At 38.1% G+C, this 21,106-nt stretch overlaps 1 protein-coding gene across 1 annotated transcript in view; it reads left to right on the top strand.

Moving 5' to 3' along the window:
- The window catches only part of LOC128213005 (integrator complex subunit 1-like), a 76,867-nt gene that overhangs the window by 22,352 nt on the left and 33,409 nt on the right, over nucleotides 1–21,106 (top strand). The window contains exons 11-18 of the mRNA XM_052918464.1: nucleotides 915–1,023; nucleotides 2,736–2,856; nucleotides 5,060–5,134; nucleotides 7,194–7,351; nucleotides 16,259–16,355; nucleotides 16,855–16,946; nucleotides 17,294–17,430; nucleotides 18,772–18,896. Coding sequence (XP_052774424.1) covers nucleotides 915–1,023; nucleotides 2,736–2,856; nucleotides 5,060–5,134; nucleotides 7,194–7,351; nucleotides 16,259–16,355; nucleotides 16,855–16,946; nucleotides 17,294–17,430; nucleotides 18,772–18,896 — 914 coding nt within the window. The remainder of the gene's footprint in view (nucleotides 1–914; nucleotides 1,024–2,735; nucleotides 2,857–5,059; nucleotides 5,135–7,193; nucleotides 7,352–16,258; nucleotides 16,356–16,854; nucleotides 16,947–17,293; nucleotides 17,431–18,771; nucleotides 18,897–21,106) is intronic.

The following is a 21,106-nucleotide window of genomic DNA, read 5'->3' as shown; positions in this document are numbered from 1 at the left end:
TAGTTGCATGTATGAAGTGTTTTTTTTAGTAGACATTTGCATAAGAAGTACTTTGTTATGGATATAAATGTTTTTTAAGCATATTCAGCAAAATTCTAAGCCCCTTAACTCGGCTCTGGGCATGATACCCTCATACTCCAATCCAGTTTTCAGGAATGCCATATTCAGTCTGTTATCCTCCGTGAAGTAGAATAATGAACCGTTTTTGTAGTGAATTGAAAATAAGCATATTTTACCATTTATTGTCATATTTGATTTGAACTTCCCTTGTCCATTTACATCGATTTCCATCCCCTCCAACCCTTAAATATAACTGACAAGACAAGACAGCGGTTTATTGCGATGTAGGCCTCCAGCCCCTGACAAAAGAACATAAGTGAACATATTTAAAATACAGTTTGTGTGTGTACACAAAACATACAACAGTTTGATATTTCCACAGTTTAAATAACTTTTACATTCTTTACAATTATAATAATTCCTTTCAAATGCAAAGTAAATATAAGATGCTAAATGTTTAACATAGAACTTGTTCCGGCTTGACATCATAAATAAAAAAAATCATATGGAATATGGAATCAATGCAGACCTAATATTGTTAAACATTGGACATATCGGTATATTATGATATTCTGTTTCAACTTGTTCAAATAACAGACTTTGCAAATGCTTTCGATTCGTGGGATGTTATTATACTGACCTCGTTTTCAAATTCAAGTTCATGGTGACCGGATCTTAAGTATGCGTAACAGTGTCTGTTTTTCCATATAGTCAAAATACCCAGGTACGGCTCATGCATAGTTAAATTTAATTATTCCAGTTTTAAAGACTGTCCAACGGTTTCTCTCCATGATTGCACATACTGGTCTCTGAGACATTGTGTAAAGTTGTTAATGAATATCTGCTTCTTCCAGGAACGTTACGTTCTGGGTGTGGCTGACCTGGTCTCAATGTGCATTCTACAGGCTGTCACTCCGTCAGTCAGGGAAGTTGTCTCGGCCCTTGCCAGGGGAGATAGGAAAGGTACAATATCAATCTTACTAAAAAGCCAGTTGACTAATACATTTAGTAAGAAATGATAACAGGATGTGAAACATTGATTTAACATTTCTTAGGACAGCTAATTTTGTTTGGCAAACAACATATTCTATTACAAGTTCATAAAATCATTGATGACATTTATTGTACTTCTATAGGCATTTTGAAAACTGAGCTTAAGTCTTTTTTTATAAAGAATGATAAGACCTCTCACGTTTACGAAGATAAATTACCTCCTTTTTTCTCTCTTCTTTGAGCACTCCTGGTATGTTCTGGAAAAAAATATTACATACAAGTACTAGAGGTGGGAAGAATAAGATGCAATACAAGTGCATGTAGTGTATAGGAAATCTAATAGCCTGTCCAATCTAATAGCCTGCCCTTGTGGGCCCTCAATAATGCTGGTTTTACAATATGACACTGTTTTACTGAATGCCCAATACATGTAATCTAGTTTTTTAATTACGCCCAATCTTTTTTTCGGGATTTATTGATTTGGACCAATTTTGCAAATTTAAATATGCAACCCATTTTTGTATTATTGGTAAACGCTGGTAAATTTTATTTGTATTTTGAACTTGCTTCCAGATAAGTTTTCAAAAATTCACGGCTATTAAACCCTTAAGCATCCCTTCTAAAATTAAATCCACCCTTGTAATATTTAATCATCTGTTCTGATATTTAAGCAGCCCTTGAGAAATTTAAGCAACCCTTATGAAATTTAGGTAGCTGTTGTGAAATTTAAAGCTGCACTCTCACAGATTGAACATTTTGACAACTTTTTTATTTTTTGTCTTGGAACGAGCCAATTTTTGCGAAAATCCATGGAAACCAGTTATATAAGACGGCTGTCAAAAACGGTTTAAGCCATAAAACATAAAAATTTTATAACGGAAATATGAAAATCTATGATCTGAATTTTTGTCAGCAATAATATATCATTGGTTTGCAGATATTTACGCAAAAAAAATGCTCTTTCCAAGACAAAAAATTAAAACGTTGTAAAAATGGTATATCTGTGAGAATGCATCTTTAAGCAACCCTTATGAAATTTAAGCAACCTTTGTGAATTTAAGCAACCCTTTTACAATTTGAGCAGCCCTTTTGCAATTTAATCTGCCCTTGTGAAATTTGAGCTTCCTTTTTGCAATTTAAGCAGCCCTTGTGAAATTTAACTGACCCTTTTTCAATTTAAGCAGACCTTATGAAATTTAAGTGACCCTTTTGCAATTTAAGCAGCCCTTGTGAAATTTGAGCCACCTTTTTGCAATCTAAGCAGCCCTTCAGAAATTTAAGCAATCCTTTTGCAATTTAAGCAGCACTTGTGAAATTTTACAAACCCTTTTGCAATTTAAGCAGCCCTTGTGAAATTTGAGTGACCCTTTTGCAATTTAAGCAGCCCTTTTAAATTTTACCAACCCTTTGCAATTTGAGCAGCCCGTGTGAAATTTAAGCAACCCTTTTGCAAGTTAAACTACCCGTGTCAAATTTAAGCAACCTTCAGAAAATGTAAGCAGCCCTTGTGAAATTCAAGCAATCCTTCTGAAATCTAAGTTTTGTGAAACTTTAGCAACTCTAATGGATTTAAAGCAATCCTCATGAAACTTGAAAGCAACATTATGACATTTAAGAAGTCAATTTTTTTTAAATAACCCTCATGAAATTTAAGCAGTCTACAGTATTTGTTCATGTTTCAGATATGGAGGTGTTATACAGCTACCAGACGTTGGTGGCTACGATCCAGAGAGATGGCATCTGGTGGATGCACACCATCGTTCCGAACTTCCTCGAGCTTAAACAACAAGAATACATATTTTGGTTCGTAAAACAGCATCAGTTACATATACATTCATTTTCACAACCATGTTTTTTTTTCCACCAAACTAAGACCTTTTATTCAACAGACCAAATATTCAAATTATGGTACTACTTGATTTGCTTAAAACTTTTAAGCATGCCATTCAATGTTAAATTCAGATATTGTATCGGCCCAGAAAATGTTTTGCCAGTGCAGGACCTGTGAGCAAGAGATTATTTCAAGCACTGCTATACGTAAATGACTGGTTATTAGACACACTTTTTTTCCCTCAGATTTCGATGTAAAAAAATGCCAGTATCTTACAACCAGTAACAAGCTCTTGACATTTTTTTCTGAGGTCGATTTCAGGCCGAAATAGCTACTCAGAAAATTAAATGGTGAAAAACTAGTTTTTTAAGCTCTACTGGCCAAAGGCCAGAAGAGCTTATGCGATGGTAATGTGTACGTAGTATGTGCATCCGTGAGTCTGTGCGTTCGTGCTTGTGAACACGATACAGTCGGTTCCTTTCGAAAACCAGCCAGATCCGCCCATAAATGCCTAGATTATGGGCCATGAAAGTTTTAAAGAAATGCTTTCTATTTTTAGCCAGGTCTGCATGAGCAAATTCTATTTTTAGCCAAGTTTACATGTACATGTAAATTCGAGTCTAGAGTTAAGGGAGACAATTTGCAAGTCTTGGATTTTGAGAGACAATTTGCTTTTTGCTTCTGCAGTTGATTTTGTGAATTACTCTGCCTTGTTCTTATTGAAAGCCCAAAGGCCATTTTTTAGCTTTAAGTTCTGTAGTTTGCGCATTCATCTTAACAAAATTGGTTGTGAATGTTTAACTTATGCACCTGGTGTAGTTACTGGCCACACCCAGGGTTCACAGGTTTGGTAAACATAAATCGGGAAAGGTTTGAAAATCTTTTTGTGTGTTCGTGCATCCATCTCAGCACAATTGATTGTGAATGTTTGTTCAAATTGATCAATGTTGTCCTAGGATGCCCTTGACTTTGACCTTTTGACCAACTTTTTTTAACTTTTAAAACTACAGAAATTTTTACTATGAGTACAGTTTTGAAAGCATTTTTTTTTTGTCAGATGACTTTTACATGGCACATATTAAAATAGTTCATGCAACTAATCTGCTTACAATACTTTCTGGGCTCAGATGTTGAACTTGCTACGTTTTCAGGTAACCCAAACACCCATACTTTTACCCATACATACATGCTCTGGATTGATATGACCACAAAAGCCATGCCAGTAGAGCTTAGGCCCTTTTGGGCCTCTTGTTTAGATTTTTGTAGAAAAGGATGGCACTTGCATCATCTCGATCGAGTTTATACAGGTTAAAACGGTAGTTGAAGATCGGGATACAGTGTATTGTAAAACGTTTCTCGACAGGTTATTGTTTACGACACACCGTCAGAAAGAATATTTTGCTATGTATTAGCATTGCTTGGTTTAAATAAACCATCGCCATTTTCACGAAAAACAAAAATTTTGTCATGTCAACAAACATGATGGCCGATGGTAGCAGACGACTTTAACATTTTTCAATGCATCCTAAAACCCAAAACATTGATTAAATGTTGTTTTTTTAGTTTTTTGCTTGAGTCTTATAACTACTGTTGTCTTATAACTACTGTTGTCTTATAACCAGTCATTTATGGTATGTCTCCTTGGCTTTAAACAAAATTAGCATTTGTCATAGCTCACTTAAGCCAATAACAACAGGAAATGGTAAGACAACCTCAATTCACCATGGCTAGCAATGAACCAGTAATTGATGCCTGAAGGAAATATAGCAAAAAGGAACAAGAATAATCACTGACACCTTCTGCATTCATATAGAAAGCTGGTATATAAGTGATTGAATCAACTGCAACAGTATTGGAATTTGTAAAATTTGTTTTATTGTTATTTATTTATTGTCATTTTTCATCTGAAAATATATGCAAGAGAAAGTGTCATATAACTGCTTTTCAACATAAAGAAAAATACAACACTTTTCTATACAAGTTTGAAACAAATTGAGCATGCAAAGAGCCCTTAGAACATCAGTTATATGCAAGTTAAGGTAGCCTTGCTTAGACTTCATTTGTTATTGCTTGGAAAACTTCAAAAAAAGCTTTTTAAATGAGTCATAAATATACCAAATTATAATGCCCATATTTCATGAATATATACGCAAGTGAGATCACCTATTCTTGCAGTGTGCGGAAAGTTTTGTTCATGGAAGGAGCTGACCAGTACAGCAAGGACAACTGGCCCGCAGAGGCTGACAGAGCGTAAGTATAAGATACATGTACACATTGATCACTGACCAGTACAGCAAGGACAACTGGCCCGCAGAGGCTGACAGAGCGTAAGTATAAGATACATGTACACATTGATCACTGACCAGTACAGCAAGGACAACTGGCCCGCAGAGGCTGACAGATCGTAAGTATAAGATACATGTATACATTGAACACTGACCAGAACAGCAAGGACAACTGGCCCCGCTGAGGCTGACAGAGCGTAAGTAAAAGATACATGTACACATTGATCACTGACCAGTACAGCAAGGACAACTGGCCCGCAGAGGCTGACAGAGCGTAAGTAAAAGATACATGTACACATTGAACACTGACCAGAACAGTAAGGACAACTGGCCCCGCTGAGGCTGACAGAGCGTAAGTAAAAGATACATGAACACATTGACCACTGACCAGAACAGCAAGGACAACTGGCCCCGCTGAGGGTGACAGAGCGTAAGTATAAGATACTTGTACACATTGATCACTGACTGGTACAGCAAGGACAACTGGCCCGCAGAGACTGACAGAGCATAAGTATAAGATACTTGTACACATTGATCACTGACCAGTATAGCAAGGACAACTGGCCCGCAGAGACTGACAGAGCGTAATTATAAGATACTTGTACACATTGATCACTGACCAGTACAATACTTGTACACATTGACCACTGACCAGTACAGCAAGGACAACTGGCCCGCAGAGGCTGACAGAGTGTAAGTATGAGATTCTTGTACACATTGATCACTGGCCAGTACAGCAAGGACAACTGGCCCGCAGAGACTGACAGAGTGTAAGTATAAGATACTTGTACACATTGATCACTGGCCAGTACAGCAAACAACTGGCCCCGCAGAGGCTGACAGAGCGTAAGTAAAAGATACATGTACACATTGACCACTGACCAGTACAGCAAGGACAACTGGCCCGCAGAGGCTGACAGAGCGTAAGTATAAGATACTTGTACACATTGATCACTGACCAGTACAGCAAAGACAACTGGCCCCAGAGGCTGACAGAGCGTAAGTATAAGGTACATGTACACATTGATCACTGACCAGTACAGCAAGGACAACTGGCCCCGCTGAGGTTGACAGAGTCTAAGTAAAAGATACATGTACACATTGATCACTGACCAGTACAGCAAGGACAACTGGCCCGCAGAGGCTGACAGAGTGTAAGTAAAAGATACATGTACATATTGATCACTGACCAGAACAGCAAGGACAACTGGCCCCAGAGGCTGACAGAGTGTAAGTATAAGATACTTGTACACATTGATCACTGACCAGTACAGCAAGGACAACTGGCCCGCAGAGGCTGACAGAGCGTAAGTATAAGATACTTGTACACATTGATCACTGACCAGTACAGCAAGGACAACTGGCCCCGCTGAGGCTGACAGAGTGTAAGTATAAGATACTTGTACACATTGATCACTGGCCAGTACAGCAAGGACAACTGGCCCGCAGAGACTGACAAGTATAAGATACTTGTACACATTGACCACTGACCAGTACAGCAAGGACAACTGGCCAGCAGAGGCTGACAGAGCGTAAGTAAAAGATACATGTACACATTGATCACTGACCAGTACAGCAAGGACAACTGGCCCCGCTGAGGCAGACAGAGTGTAAGTAAAAGATACATGTACACATTGATCACTGACCAGAACAGCAAGGACAACTGGCCCCAGAGGCTGACAGAGCATAAGTAAAAGATACTTGTACACATTGATCACTGGCCAGAACAGCAAAGACAACTGGCCTGCAGGGGCTGACTAACTGTAAGTCACATGAACAAGTGGACTATGGAATAAAATAAGTTATTTAGAAAAATGCATGTACACATTGACAATAGACTGGTACAGCAAGATGACTGCCCCACAGAGGCTGAAAGACTGTATGTCACTAAAAAGACAAATATTGGTTGACTGCTTCACTAGAAATACATGTTAGATGTGAAAGAAAACAAACCTCATTTTTGATTTCTGCAAAATTTTGGATTTTCCATCTGTAATCTTATGACCAGAAATATATCCATGCAGAGTGTTGTTGCGGCTTGCCATAGAGTGTCCAGTGCTGGAGGACACATTGATGAGACTGTTTGTGATTGGTCTGTCTCGGGATCTCCCCCTCCCCCCACCCGACGCTGTGGAATATGCAGATGTTCTCATCAGGAGGGCCGCCAACTTGAATGCTGATGGTATGTTTTAGCTATGGAGATCAATTCTGCCATGGTTTTAACACTTGATGAATAATTTGACCAGTTACTGTACCATATACATGTCAAATACAATTTGTTTTGTTTATAAACCAGGTTGTTCAAGAAAATAGACCTGGTTATTAGACTGATGTATGTTCGGGTGGGTTGACATATTGTAACCAAATTTTGTATATAATAAGAGTTTATGGAGGCCTTTCATCGGATTGAGTTTGGGGCCCCTTTGTTCAAGGTCAAAGGTCACTGTTACCGGTACTTAAAATATAAATCGCTTCAACTGAATATCTTTAGTTTAGGTGGAAATATTTTTACCAAACTTGGTATATAGGAAAGGTCAAGGTCACTGTTACTTATAATATAAAAAAGTTTTAAACACAATATTTCCACCAAACTTGGTATATGTGGGAAAATTTTATGGATACCTTTCATGGGATTGCCTTAAAATCCACACAAAACCAACAAATCAGTTGATATATAATTCTCGCAAAAGACTGAAGTTCTTAATGAGAACCTGGTTTCGTCGCATTATGGCATTTCTTGTTGTTATTTATCAAAGCTTGTTTGTGTAGACACTAGACAGCTTAAAGCTGTTATAATTCACTCTTGAGTAAGCTTCCTGGGCAGAAACCAGTACAGTGTCTTTTTTGAGAAGTCATTAGAAAATACCCCCCTGTTGGGGATTGAATCCCTCTTACTGACTGTTGGTATGGTAATGACCACATATGTCAGGATTTCTAAAGTTCTGGATTCATTCTGAAATTGGAATTGAGGGCTTTTAACTTCAAATTATTGAACTGTTGAAAAATATGGGTTTTTTGGCGTTGACATTTACATTGAAAACAGTAGTCAGTACCTTAAAATGAATATAACTGACGTTGGAAACAGTTTCACAAGGGGTCTAAGCTCCTGCCCCTGCTTTGGGCTTTACCCTCATAATCAAACAGACCCAAGGTTTGTTCAGGGTTAACAATTATTAGCTATTCAAACCCCTGTTATGTATTACAAGGATTATTTTCATGCCTCCAAAGGAGGGCATATTAAAATTGCACAGTCCCTCCATCCATGTGTCCTTCCAGTTTTCTGTGTCCAGGCTGCACACAGAGATTTTAAAATTATTCTTCACATGTATTCTATACATAAAGATGTTGGAAAACCCACAATCATATAAAAAATTATGCACATAGGTTAAGTTGGTTTGGTTCGCACGTAGGGATTTTAAGATTACTTAACATATGTCATCTCGTAACATACAAGACCCAAGGCCCTTCTTCAAAATAAGATAAAATTGCCACATGAGGTTGGTGCATGAAAGGTCTGTGTTGTGTACAACATCTTTAACACTACCTGGACTTTCAAGGTCACAATTACAGTTTAATTATCATGGAATGCTGGATATATGCATGAGTTGGTCGTGTCTGAGCTGTAATTTTGACATAAAAGAAGAGATTTTGAAATAGTGATAGGTACATAAAGGCTATGCATAGCATGCAAGACCCATGACCCTACCTCTAAGTTCAAGGTCACACTAAGAGTTTAATCATTATGGAATACTGCATATACAGACATGGATAGCATCTAGTTGGTTGTGTCTGAGCTGTAACATTGTCATGCACATTCAGATAAAAAAAATGCACATGTGTTTGGTAAAAATGATGTGTTTAGTGCAAAAGCCACATCTCTACCTCTTCCTGTATCACTCCTCCGCACCTCAGGTTAACGTCATGGGGGCAGGCATATGCTTATAGTTTATGTTAGTTATTCCTGAATGTAGGCATTTCAGTAATTGCAAAATCCATTGAACTGGATTTCATTTCAGGAGATTTATCACTTCTTGACAGATCTTGGTTCTTAATATTTTGTTCTTAGTGAATATTAAGTTTAAATAGTTATAATTACAGTTAAGAATTTGATGAGTCTTTGATTGTTTCCTCCAAGGTCTCATGATCTCATCTTGTTATTAAATCTGCTGAATGTGTATTTTAAATGTCCTAGAATTTTTTTTATTTGTGAGTAAAGCATAATAACAGTTTATTTATAAGTAAAACAAAATTGCAACTGCATTTTCAGCTTTGGTGAGAATATTTCTTTATATTGATAATTAAACTTATCAAGAAAGTAATTACTGGTTTCATGAACACATCTTATTACAAATGTATTACCAGAAAAGTGCGGACAAAGATTATGGTTTTGTTCTGAAGAATTACATCTACATTTAATGACAATACACATAAACATTTGAATATTGCCAACTGTGGCTGCAATGTTGACAAAATATATTATAATTATGAGCTGTGTTAATTATGTTACATAAAAATGGCTTCTAAAACAATAACTTGCTGGTCTGGACTGAATTTGATCTTGCTGGACCAGTTTCAGTACAACAAAATGGCTTAAAAATCAGTCCAGAATTTGTTCATTTTTAACCAGGTTTTCACATAGTGAAACCTGGTTATTAGAATGGCGAACGTCGTTGTTCGGGCGGGCAGGCGGCCAGGCGGTGTCAAACTCACCTATGAAACTGAATAACTTGAGTAATGGTTGACATATCTTGACCAAACTTGGTTTATAGAAAGAGTTTATGAATACCTTTCATGGGATTGTGTTTGGGGTCCCTAGGGTCAAGGTCAAGGTCACTGTTACTAAAAATAGAAAAATGGTTGAAACTGAATAACTTTAGTTAGGGATGAATAATCTTGACTTAACTTGGTCAATAGGTAGAGTTTATGGAGACCTTTCATGGGATTGCGTTTGGGGTCCCTAGGGTCAAGGTCAAGGTCACTGTTACTAAAAATAGAATAACGGTTGAAACTGAATAACTTTAGTAAGGGTTGACATATCTTGACTAAATTTGGTCTATAGGAAGAGTTTATGGATACCATTCATGGGATTGCGTTTGGGGTCCCTAGGTTCAAGGTCAAGGTGACTGTTACTAAAAATAGAAAAACAGTTGAAACTGAATAACTTTAGTAAGGGTTGACATATCTTGACTAAACTTGGACTATAGAAAGAGTTTATGGATACCTTTCATGGGATTGCGTTTGAGGTCCCTAGGTTCAAGGTCAAGGTGACTGTTACTAAAAATAGAAAAACAGTTGAAACTGAATAACTTTAGTTAGGGTTGACATATCTTGACCAAACTTGGTCAATAGGAAGTGTTTATGGATACCTTTCATGGGATTGCGTTTGGGGTCCCTAGGTTGAAACTCAATTATTATACCCCCACAAATGAAGTTTGAGGGGGTATATAGGAGTGAGTTGTCGGTTGGTCGGTCGGTTGGTCTGTCGGTCGGTCGGTCGGTCTGTCTGTCGGTCGGTCTGTCGGTTTTCATGGTTTCCGGACGATAACTCATGAAAGGCTTGACAGATTTGAACAATTTTTGGTACACAGGTGTAACATTAAAAGATACAGGTCAAGTTTGATATTGGGGCTGGTGGGGCCAAGGTCAAGGTCACTGTTACTAAAAATAGAAAAACGGTTTCCGGACGATAACTCATGAAAGGCTAGACAGATTTGAACAATTTTTGGTACACAGGTGTAACATCAAAAGATACAGGTCAAGTTTGATATTGGGGCTGGTGGGGCCAAGGTCAAGGTCACTGTTACTAAAAATAGAAAAACGGTTTCCGGACGATAACTCATGAAAGGCTTGACAGATTTGAACAATTTTTGGTACACAGGTGTAACATCAGAAGATACAGGTCAAGTTCGATATTGTGGCTGGTGGGGCCAAGGTCAAGGTCACTGTTACTAAAAATAGAAAAACGGTTTCCAGACGATAACTCATGAAAGGCTAGACAGATTTGAACAATTTTTATGCCCCCACAAAGTGGCGGCATATAGGGTTGCCCTTGTCCGTACGTACGTCTGTCTGTCTGTACGTACGTACGTCCCGAAGATTGTTTCCGATCTAATTCTTGAAAACCGTTTGTCCAATCCTCACCAAACTTTAAACACATGTTTGTGACCATAATATCTTGATCAAGTTCGATAGTCATGGAAATCGCTTTAGTCATTTAGGAGTTACTGGCCCTTTTTTGCCAAAAATACTTCAAAAATATATGTTTCCAATCTAATTCTTGAAAACTGTTTGTCCAATCCTCACCAAACTTTAAACACATGTTTGTGACCATAATATCTTGATCAAGTTCGATAGTCATGGAAATCGCTTTAGTCATTTAGGAGTTACGGCCCTTTTTTGCCAAAAATACTTCAAAAATATATGTTTCCAATCTAATTCTTGAAAAGTATGTGTCCAATGTGGATCCAACAAGTTTTTTCCTGCCTGAATGGCGCCATATAACCTATACAGTCTTGCGATGCCGTAAAACCCAACTCAACTCAACTTATCCTATATGTGCAGATTATCCTGAATAATCATTATGGCTTATTTTCTGTGACAAAAAAACGAAGTGGGGGCATCCGTGTCCTATGGACACATTTCTAGTTGGTACACAGGTGTAACATCAGAAGATACAGGTCAAGTTCGATATTGGGGCTGGTGGCGCCAAGGTCAAGGTCACTGTTACTAAAAATAGAAAAACAGTTTCCGGACGATAACTCATGAAAGGCTAGACAGATTTGAACAATTTTTGGTACACAGGTGTAACATCAGAAGATACAGGTCAAGTTCGATATTGGGGCTGGTGGGGCCAAGGTCAAGGTCACTGTTACTAAAAATAGAAAAACGGTTTCCGGACGATAACTCATGAAAGGCTAGTTTTTCTTGTCAGCAGTGTTACTTCTAAATTACTCAACAGATTTAAATAAAACAATACATGCATGATAAAAGAAGATGCAGTGTGCAGTAACCTTGGAGTTATGGCCTCTTTTCAAAGGAATGGTTTGCCATTCCTGTGTCCAGGCGGCATTTGGGGGTATTCGTCACTCCTGTGACAGCTCTAGTTTTAGTCAGGGTCTATATATCTTGACCAATCCAGGTATAAAGGAAGAGTTTATGGATACCTTTCATAGGTCCCTAGGGTCAAGGTCACTGTTACTAAAAATAGAAAAACAGACACAGGCTGAAGTTCTTCTGTCAATCATTAAAAACCTGGTTTCGTCACATTGCGGCGTTTCTTGTTGTTTTTTTAATTTAAGTCAAAAAGAGCTAAGTCAGTAAAGAATGTAGAAATTGTTATACACACAATGTTTGTCATGCACACATTCCAAATACCAGACAAAATTATTGAGGGTGATACGTGCAATAACTTCTGTGTTTATGGTGTGTGTAAATTGACTTTGCAGCTTTTATTACATGAAAGAGTATTCATGACTAAAACTTTTAGAAGCCCTCTTCATATCACTAGTACATAACATATCTAGTAAGTACTATTGTGGCTCTGGGGTAGTGTATTGGTCAAGGGATCCAAAGGTCCTTAGTTATACCCCCCAAAACAAAGTTTGGGGGGGGGGTATACTGGAATCGGGTTGTCCGTCTGTCCGTCTGTCTGTCCGTCCGTTTTTTTTTTTGTCCGGGATTCATCTTTGTCGTTATTGAACAAATCTTTTTCAAACTTTCAAATATTAATGACCATAATGTAAACCTGTGCCTCCGTGGATTTGGTCAGAGTCGCATGATCCTGAGTGGAGTTGTGGCCCCTTAATGAGTTAAATTGGGCAAAATTAGCTTTGTCCAGGATTCTTCTTTGAAGTTATTGAGCAAATCTTTTTCAAACTTTCAAATATTAATGGCCATGATGTAAACCTTTGCCTCCATGAATTTGGTGGGAGTCACATGATCCTGAGTGGAGTTGTGGCCCCTTAATGAGTTAAATTGGGTAAAATTAGTTTTGTTCGTCCTACTCCTTCGTCATTTTTGAATGAATCTTTTTCAAACTTTTAGCCATGGTGAGAACATTTGCCCCTGTGATTGTGGTTGGAATCACATGATCATGTCTCCAATTATGGCCCCTGAATAAGTTAAAATAGGCAAAAATTATACAGCTTTGTCTAGCCTAATCCTTGGTCATTTTTTCTCATTTTTTCTATAAATCTTTTTCAAACTTTCAGATGTCAATGACCATGATATGAACTGTTGAATATGTGATTTGGTGCACCTGTATTAATCAGAATGTTTGCATGGCCTTAAAAAGACCTTTAATTGATTTTGTCCTTAAAAAGACCATCAAAAGTCCTGAAGTTAGGTGCATACGGGCCTCATTTTTCAATATATTTTTCTCAAACTTTCAGCTATCCATGACCATGATGTGAACCTTTGTATATGTGATTTTGTGCACCTGTATTATTTCCTTGGTACTCATGTGTGGGGGGGAGGTGGTGGGGGTGGGTAAACAGAAATTGGGTTGGCAGACTGTCAAATTCACCCGTTCACCTTCATTTTGGAATATCCTGTCAGGAGTCATGACACCTTTATGGTGAAAATGAGAGAAACAGGTTTGTTATCTCCCCTGAGGTGGGTGGGAGTGGGGTAATATTCGCTTTGGTGGCCTACTCCTTTGTCATTTTTCAATATATTTTTGCTGCAGTGCCATGGCAGTCCCTGATTCAGTAATAGGTATTCTAAATAAACTAAATAAATGTATTGCCTTGTGCTTTCTAATGATACCATAACTAAGGCCAGGGCAAACAACCTAGACAGGGAAGGGTTGGGGGGTATTCGTTAGCCTTTGGCTTACAGTTCTAGTTTGAATCTGCTGCCTATAACATTTTTTTTTATCTTTGCAATAATTGTTTTTTTGGGTTATTTTGTTTTGATAAAAAAAAATACCTAGGTACTTATTGTTTGCAAAATTTCAAAAATGTTATATACGTGACTTCTTCAATGTTGTATCATTGGATTTTTAAACAGAATAGTTCGTTGCTCTCCAACCATCCTTTTAACGCACCTCTTAGATCATATTATGTAACTGCGAAGGTCTTCCTTCAGTCCGTTAGCAAGTTCTTATGTGAGAATTGCCTGGAATTAGAAAAGAACTATCTTTGGGGGTATATTGTTCCACAGTGTCACGATCCTTGTTCGTAGAATAATATTCACGAAGGAATGTGTGAAAATTGTGAATATGTTTTCATCCTGACTAATACACATGAAGTCTTTATGTAATAAGCTCAATGTGTGTGTACTTATTACAGTTTTGTTAATTGTTATGCCTCATAGACCTGTGGGCAATTTCATCGCAATTGTATTTGACATTTGATACAACTATAAAATGCCTTTATCTGTTTTTTTTTACTGTACAGCTACAAAAAACAAAAAAGTCTTCAGACCATCTTCTTGAATACCGAGTATTCTCTACAAAACTTGAATATTGAGTATTCCTTAAGGACTTGTATACTGAGTTTTCCTTAAGGACTTGTATACTGAGTATTCCCTATATGACTTGTATACTGAGTATTCCCTATATGACTTGTATACTGAGTATTCCCTATATGACTTGTATACTGAGTATTCCCTATATGACTTGTATACTGAGTATTCCCTATATGACTTGTATACTGAGTATTCCCTATATGACTTGTATACTGAGTATTCCCTATATGACTTGTATACTGAGTATTCCCTATATGACTTGTATACTGAGTATTCCCTATATGACTTGTATACTGAGTATTCCCTATATGACTTGTATACTGAGTATTCCCTATATGACTTGTATACTGAGTATTCCCTATATGACTTGTATACTGAGTATTCCCTATATGACTTGTATACTGAGTATTCCCTATATGACTTGTATACTGAGTATTCCCTATATGACTTGTATACTGAGTATTCCCTAAAAAAACTTGAATACTGAGTATTCCTTAAAAGACTTAAATACTGAGTATTCCTTAAAAAGACTTGAATACTGAGTACTCCCTAAAAACACCTGAATACTGAGTATTCCTTTAAAACACCTGAACCCTGATTAATCCCTAAAAGGACTTTAATACTGCTATCAAAAAGGAGGGTAACAGCCTCCAACCTTTTTACACCACCTCACCCTTATTGTTCTGTATTCATGGACAGTGTTCTTGATTGACATATTAAGTGCATGACCTTGGTGAGAAGAGGACACATAATCCACCAAGCAGTTCACATATGTTGTTATATTCAACTGTGAACATCTGCAGGTTATGATTCAATAGGAAAGATTTCATTCTATACAATTAATCTATTTTTATGCCCCCTTTTGAAAAAAGTGGGGTATATTGTTTTGCACATGTCGGTCGGTCGGTCGGTCGGTCGGTCGGTCGGTCTGTCTGTCGGTCGGTCGGAATACCAAATGGTTTCCGATCAATAACTTGAGAACGCTTTGACCGAGGGACCTCATACTTGGTATGTGTATTGGTCATCACCAGCAGATGAACCCTATTGATTTTGAGGTCAGTGGGTCAAAGGTCAAGGTCAGTGTGACCTTTACATGAAAAACGGTTTCCGATCAATAACTTGAGAACGCTTTGACCCAGGAACCTCATACTTGGTAGGTGTATTGGTCATGACCAGCAGATGAACCCTATTGATTTTGAGGTCAGTGGGTCAAAGGTCAAGGTCAGTGTGACCTTAACATGAAAAACGGTTTCCGATCAATAACTTGAGAACGCTTTGACCCAGGGACCTCATACTAGGTAGGCTTATTGGTCATGACCAGCAGATGAACCCTATTGATTTTGAGGTCAGTGGGTCAAAGGTCAAGGTCAGTGTGACTGTAAGCTGAAAAAAGGTTTTCTGATTGTCCATATTTATGCCCCCTTTTGAAAAAAGTGGGGTATATTGTTTTGCACATGTCGGTCGGTCTGTCTGTCTGTCGGTCGGTCGGAATACCAAATGGTTTCCGATCAATAACTTGTTTATTTAAGTGTCCAAATCCTACTAACAATTTGGCTCCCAAGGGGGCATAAATGTTTCACTAACATCTCTTGTTTTTTTATTGATTTGTGTGTATCTGCAGGTCGTGATGTGCTACTAGTAGAGAGATTGGAGTTCTTTGATGCCCTGCTCAACCTGTGTACATACAGACATCCTGAAAACATCACCCTACCATCTGGGTATTTCTCTTTAATTTTCTGATAAATTTTAGTGGATTCATATTCTGGCTGATTTTCTATGTCCGGGCTGTTACTCTGTCATGCAGGGAATAACATGGCACATGTGTCCGGTACATTAAGATGACTTGTGGCATGAGAGGCCATGTCCCTTTAAGTCAAGGTCAGACCTACAAGGTTTATCATGATGGAATGCTGCATAAAAGTACATACAATATAGTTGGTTATTAATTAATAAAAATTGACTTATAAATTTAATTCCAATGCAATGCCGCGAGTAAAGACATTACACATCATTTCTGATGCCACCTTGCTAATGAAAGCCTTCTGTATAGAAAGAATATACATAGTGCACCAAATTTCAGTCACATTCTTGACAAAAAGATCTTTAGATTTCATCTAATTTGTATTAGTTTTCATTCAATTAGAATTAGTTTTCATGGATTTTGTATTGAACAAAGCTAAGTTTTGTAGTGTTTGCTTTCACGTACGAATATTTCAGGTACACCCCGCCCCAACTGGCCATCTCCAACCTGTACTGGAAGGCCTGGATTATCCTGCTTGTCATCTCAGCATTTAATCCAGCCACCTTTGGTATTGTCAACATATGCCTTAACTTACTGGTTATAGTGTTTTATAATTGTGTGTTTCCATAGCAGATCTTAAAACTGGTACAGGCTCTTAGAGCATGTTTTACATGTTCATCATTGCAACCTTAAATAGATCTTAACTTTGAAATTCTTAGATGTATATAAAGGTTCACTAAAGTAACAACTGTGTGCCAAGTATGGTTAGTGTACAGTAGGAATCTAATGCAATGTGATTGAATGCCATTAATTATTCTGGTAATGGTTTCCCTTTTTCCTGGATAAGAATAAAGGACACAATGTTTTGTACACATGTTTCACAGTTGCATGTAGATTTTGATGTTGTCAATTTAGGTCTGTCAGCATGGGAGAATTACCCAACCCTGAAATGCCTGATTGAGATGGTGATGACAAACAACTACAAGTTTCCCCCACCCACTACTGCCGTCGATGATGCTGCCATCGAGGAGGTCAGGGCTCGCGAAAGACAGGTACATGTAGTCATGATATCATACTGTAAACTATATGTGTATGGCTGTACTTTGTTCAAATTTTATTCTATTCCTCTTCAACTGATTGCATTCAACAGAACCTTTTGAAACAATACAACACAATTACCCTTGTAGTGTAATAAAATATCAGTTTAAATTAATATGAACAGAACGATTAAACATACCAGTTTTGTATATTAGCCCAAAAACTTCTTATGTTGGACTACCTCCATACATGTATCTGAACATGGACCATCCTGTGTCCTGTATGCATCTGAACATGGACCATCACTGTGTCCTGTATGTATCTGAACATGGACCATCACTGTGTCCTGTATGTATCTGAACATGGACCATCACTGTGTCCTGTATGCATCTGAACATGGACCATCACTGTGTCCTGTATGTATCTGAACATGGACCATCCTGTGTCCTGGATGTATCTGAACATGGACCATCACTGTGTCCTGTATGTATCTGAACATGGACCATCACTGTGTCCTGTATGTATCTGAACATGGACCATCACTGTGTCCTGTATGTATCTGAACACGGACCATCACTGTGTCCTGTATGTATCTGAACACGGACCATCACTGTGTCCTGTATGTATCTGAACACGGACCATCACTGTGTCCTGTATGGCATCTGAACATGGACCATCACTGTGTCCTGTATGTATCTGAACATGGACCATCACTGTGTCCTGTATGTATCTGAACATGGACCATCACTGTGTCCTGTATGTATCTGAACACGGACCATCACTGTGTCCTGTATGTATCTGAACACGGACCATCACTGTGTCCTGTATGTATCTGAACACGGACCATCACTGTGTCCTGTATGTATCTGAACACGGACCATCACTGTGTCCTGTATGTATCTGAACATGGACCATCACTGTGTCCTGTATGTATCTGAACATGGACCATCACTGTGTCCTGTATGTATCTGAACATGGACCATCACTGTGTCCTGTATGTATCTGAACATGGACCATCACTGTGTCCTGTATGTATCTGAACATGGACCATCACTGTGTCCTGTATGTATCTGAACATGGACCATCACTGTGTCCTGTATGTATCTGAACATGGACCATCACTGTGTCCTGTATGTATCTGAACATGGACCATCACTGTGTCCTGTATGTATCTGAACATGGACCATTACTGTGTCCTGTATGTATCTGAACATGGACCATCACTGTGTCCTGTATGTATCTGAACATGGACCATCACTGTGTCCTGTATGTATCTGAACATGGACCATCACTGTGTCCTGTATGGCATCAGATCATATATCAATATCAAACTCAACATCAATTTGCTGTTACAGCTCAGCGAACAGGAGAAGCAGGAAATCCTTGAGTTTGAAGGACATCTGGCAGCCTCTACCACCAAAGTGACCATCACCGAGGCTAACAGTCTCCTCATAGCGCAGCTCAAATCAATGACGCCAAAGTATGTATTTGATCTTCTTAGCTGTTGTAATATTTACATTTCATTAACTAAAACTACCCAAATGTTCCACATTGAATAACACTGCTTGTTACAATTTGTGTCCACTTTTAATGAATGTCATCCTTAAGGGGCAAAGGTCATATGAAAATGCTTCAACTAATTGAGGGATTTTATATTAACTCTTATCTGCAGAATGATTTTTAGTTTGTGTTTGTTAGGAAAAAATAGCCTTGGTGTTGTCATTGACATTGCTGTGCAAAAACCTGAACATTGGCCTTAACTGAAAAATCTGTTGAAGATATTCAAATGAATCTTGGTATTTATATTGGCTGGTACAACAAGCTTTAATAACTTATGCTCTATTACCCTTTTTTGACTGAAAAACAACACATGTGCCTTGGCATTCGCTCCACAGCTCTATTTGTTAAAACCTGGTTTATTCAAGGTCAAGGTCAGACTTAAGGGCCATACTACAATACCGAATAGTTTCGTGTATGTTATTATTATTATTATTATTATTATTATTTACCAGACTTCTCAAGCACTTTTTTCATGTACATTAACACGTTCAAAAGTACTGTACAGAATTACTAGAATGTTACAATATTTAAAAAGATAAAAATAAAAATATTTAAAAAAAAATAAATTAAAACATCAATATTACTCAAGTCACAGATTAAATTCAAATGTAAAATAAGAGTTAAAAAGACACACATAAAAATAAGATACAGATAAGACTCAAGACTCTAAAGCGACAAGGTTATCAAAGTAATTAGTCCAGATAAAACTTCTTAAAAAAGTGAGTTTTAAGTGCTCTTTTAAACACTGGCAGAGTTTCACAGCTTCTAAGTGTTCTAGGTAGGGCATTCCAGAGTTTAGGGGCTGCCGTCATGAAAGCACGATCACCATAAGTCACAGTCCTACTACGCGGTACAACCAGTGTTAAACAATCATTTTGGGACCTAAGTTGTCTGGATGGGATATAAATGTCTAGCATGTTGCGTATGTAAGTAGGGGCCTGTCCGTGAAGCGCTTTAAACACAGTAGTGAGGATTTTGTACTCAACTCGGATGTGCACCGGAAGCCAATGTAGTTCCTTTAACACAGGGGTTATGTGGCTGTTACGTGGTGTCCTGGTGATAACCCGAGCAGCCGTATTTTGAACATTTTGGAGTTTATTGAGAACGAACTTTGGAGATCCACAAAGCAGCGAATTACAATAATCCAGCCTTGATGTCACTAACGTGTTTATCAGGGTTCTGTTTGAGTCAACGGTCAGGTATTTCCGGATTTGACCTATTTGTCGAATTTGCATGAAGCATGAGCGAGAGACAGAGTTTACATGTTGTTCCATGTCTAAGTGAGAATCTAGTACGGCACCAAGGTTTCGAACTGTTGTCGATGGTTTTATAACAGAATCACCTACTCGTATAGTAAGGTCTTCAACTTTACTACGTTTTGGTACAAAGACAATCATTTCAGTTTTGTCAGCATTGAGTTTTAGAAAGTTATTGTTCATCCACAGTACGATGTCATTTAGGCACGATTCAATCCGTTGCAGAGTCTCATTGTGTGAAACAGCTTCCTTTGGTTTAAACGCCATGTACAATTGCGAATCGTCAGCGTAGAAATGATATTGAAGTTCATGCTTCCGACAAATCGCACCCACAGGTTTGGTGTACATGATGTAATTCTTGGGGCCAAGAACAGACCCTTGTGGCACAGAAAATGTCAAACATACAGGTTTTGACAGTTCTCCATCGATACAGACTGTTTGATGACGCTCGGATAGATACGATTTCATCCATTGTAGAGGTTTGCCTACTATGCCAAAGTGTTGTTCAAGTCGGCAAAGCAGGGTGCTGTGGTCAATCGTATCAAAAGCAGCAGATAAGTCCAACATGACTAGCACCGTAGCCTCATTCTGATCAAGTGAGCGGAGGATGTCATTTTGTACACATAATAAAGCAGATTCTGTTGAATGAAATTGCTTATAAGCAGACTGGCGTTCTTCATGAAGGTTATGTGCAGATAGGTGTCTTTCAAGTTGGGAATCGACAGCTTTCTCGAGAACCTTTGACAAAAACGGTAAATTCGATACAGGCGGGTAGTTTTTCAGTACCTCTTGATCTAATCCTGTCTTCTTGATTAAAGGTCTTACTCAGAGTTCACATCAAAATGGTTGACAACATAAAAGACTTTTGAAACAT

The sequence above is a fragment of the Mya arenaria genome, chromosome 2 (genome assembly GCF_026914265.1).
Source record: "Mya arenaria isolate MELC-2E11 chromosome 2, ASM2691426v1".
Classification (NCBI taxonomy): Eukaryota; Metazoa; Mollusca; class Bivalvia; order Myida; family Myidae; genus Mya; species Mya arenaria.
Note: the sequence above shows the minus strand (reverse complement) of the source record. Positions and strands in the feature narration are given on the sequence as shown.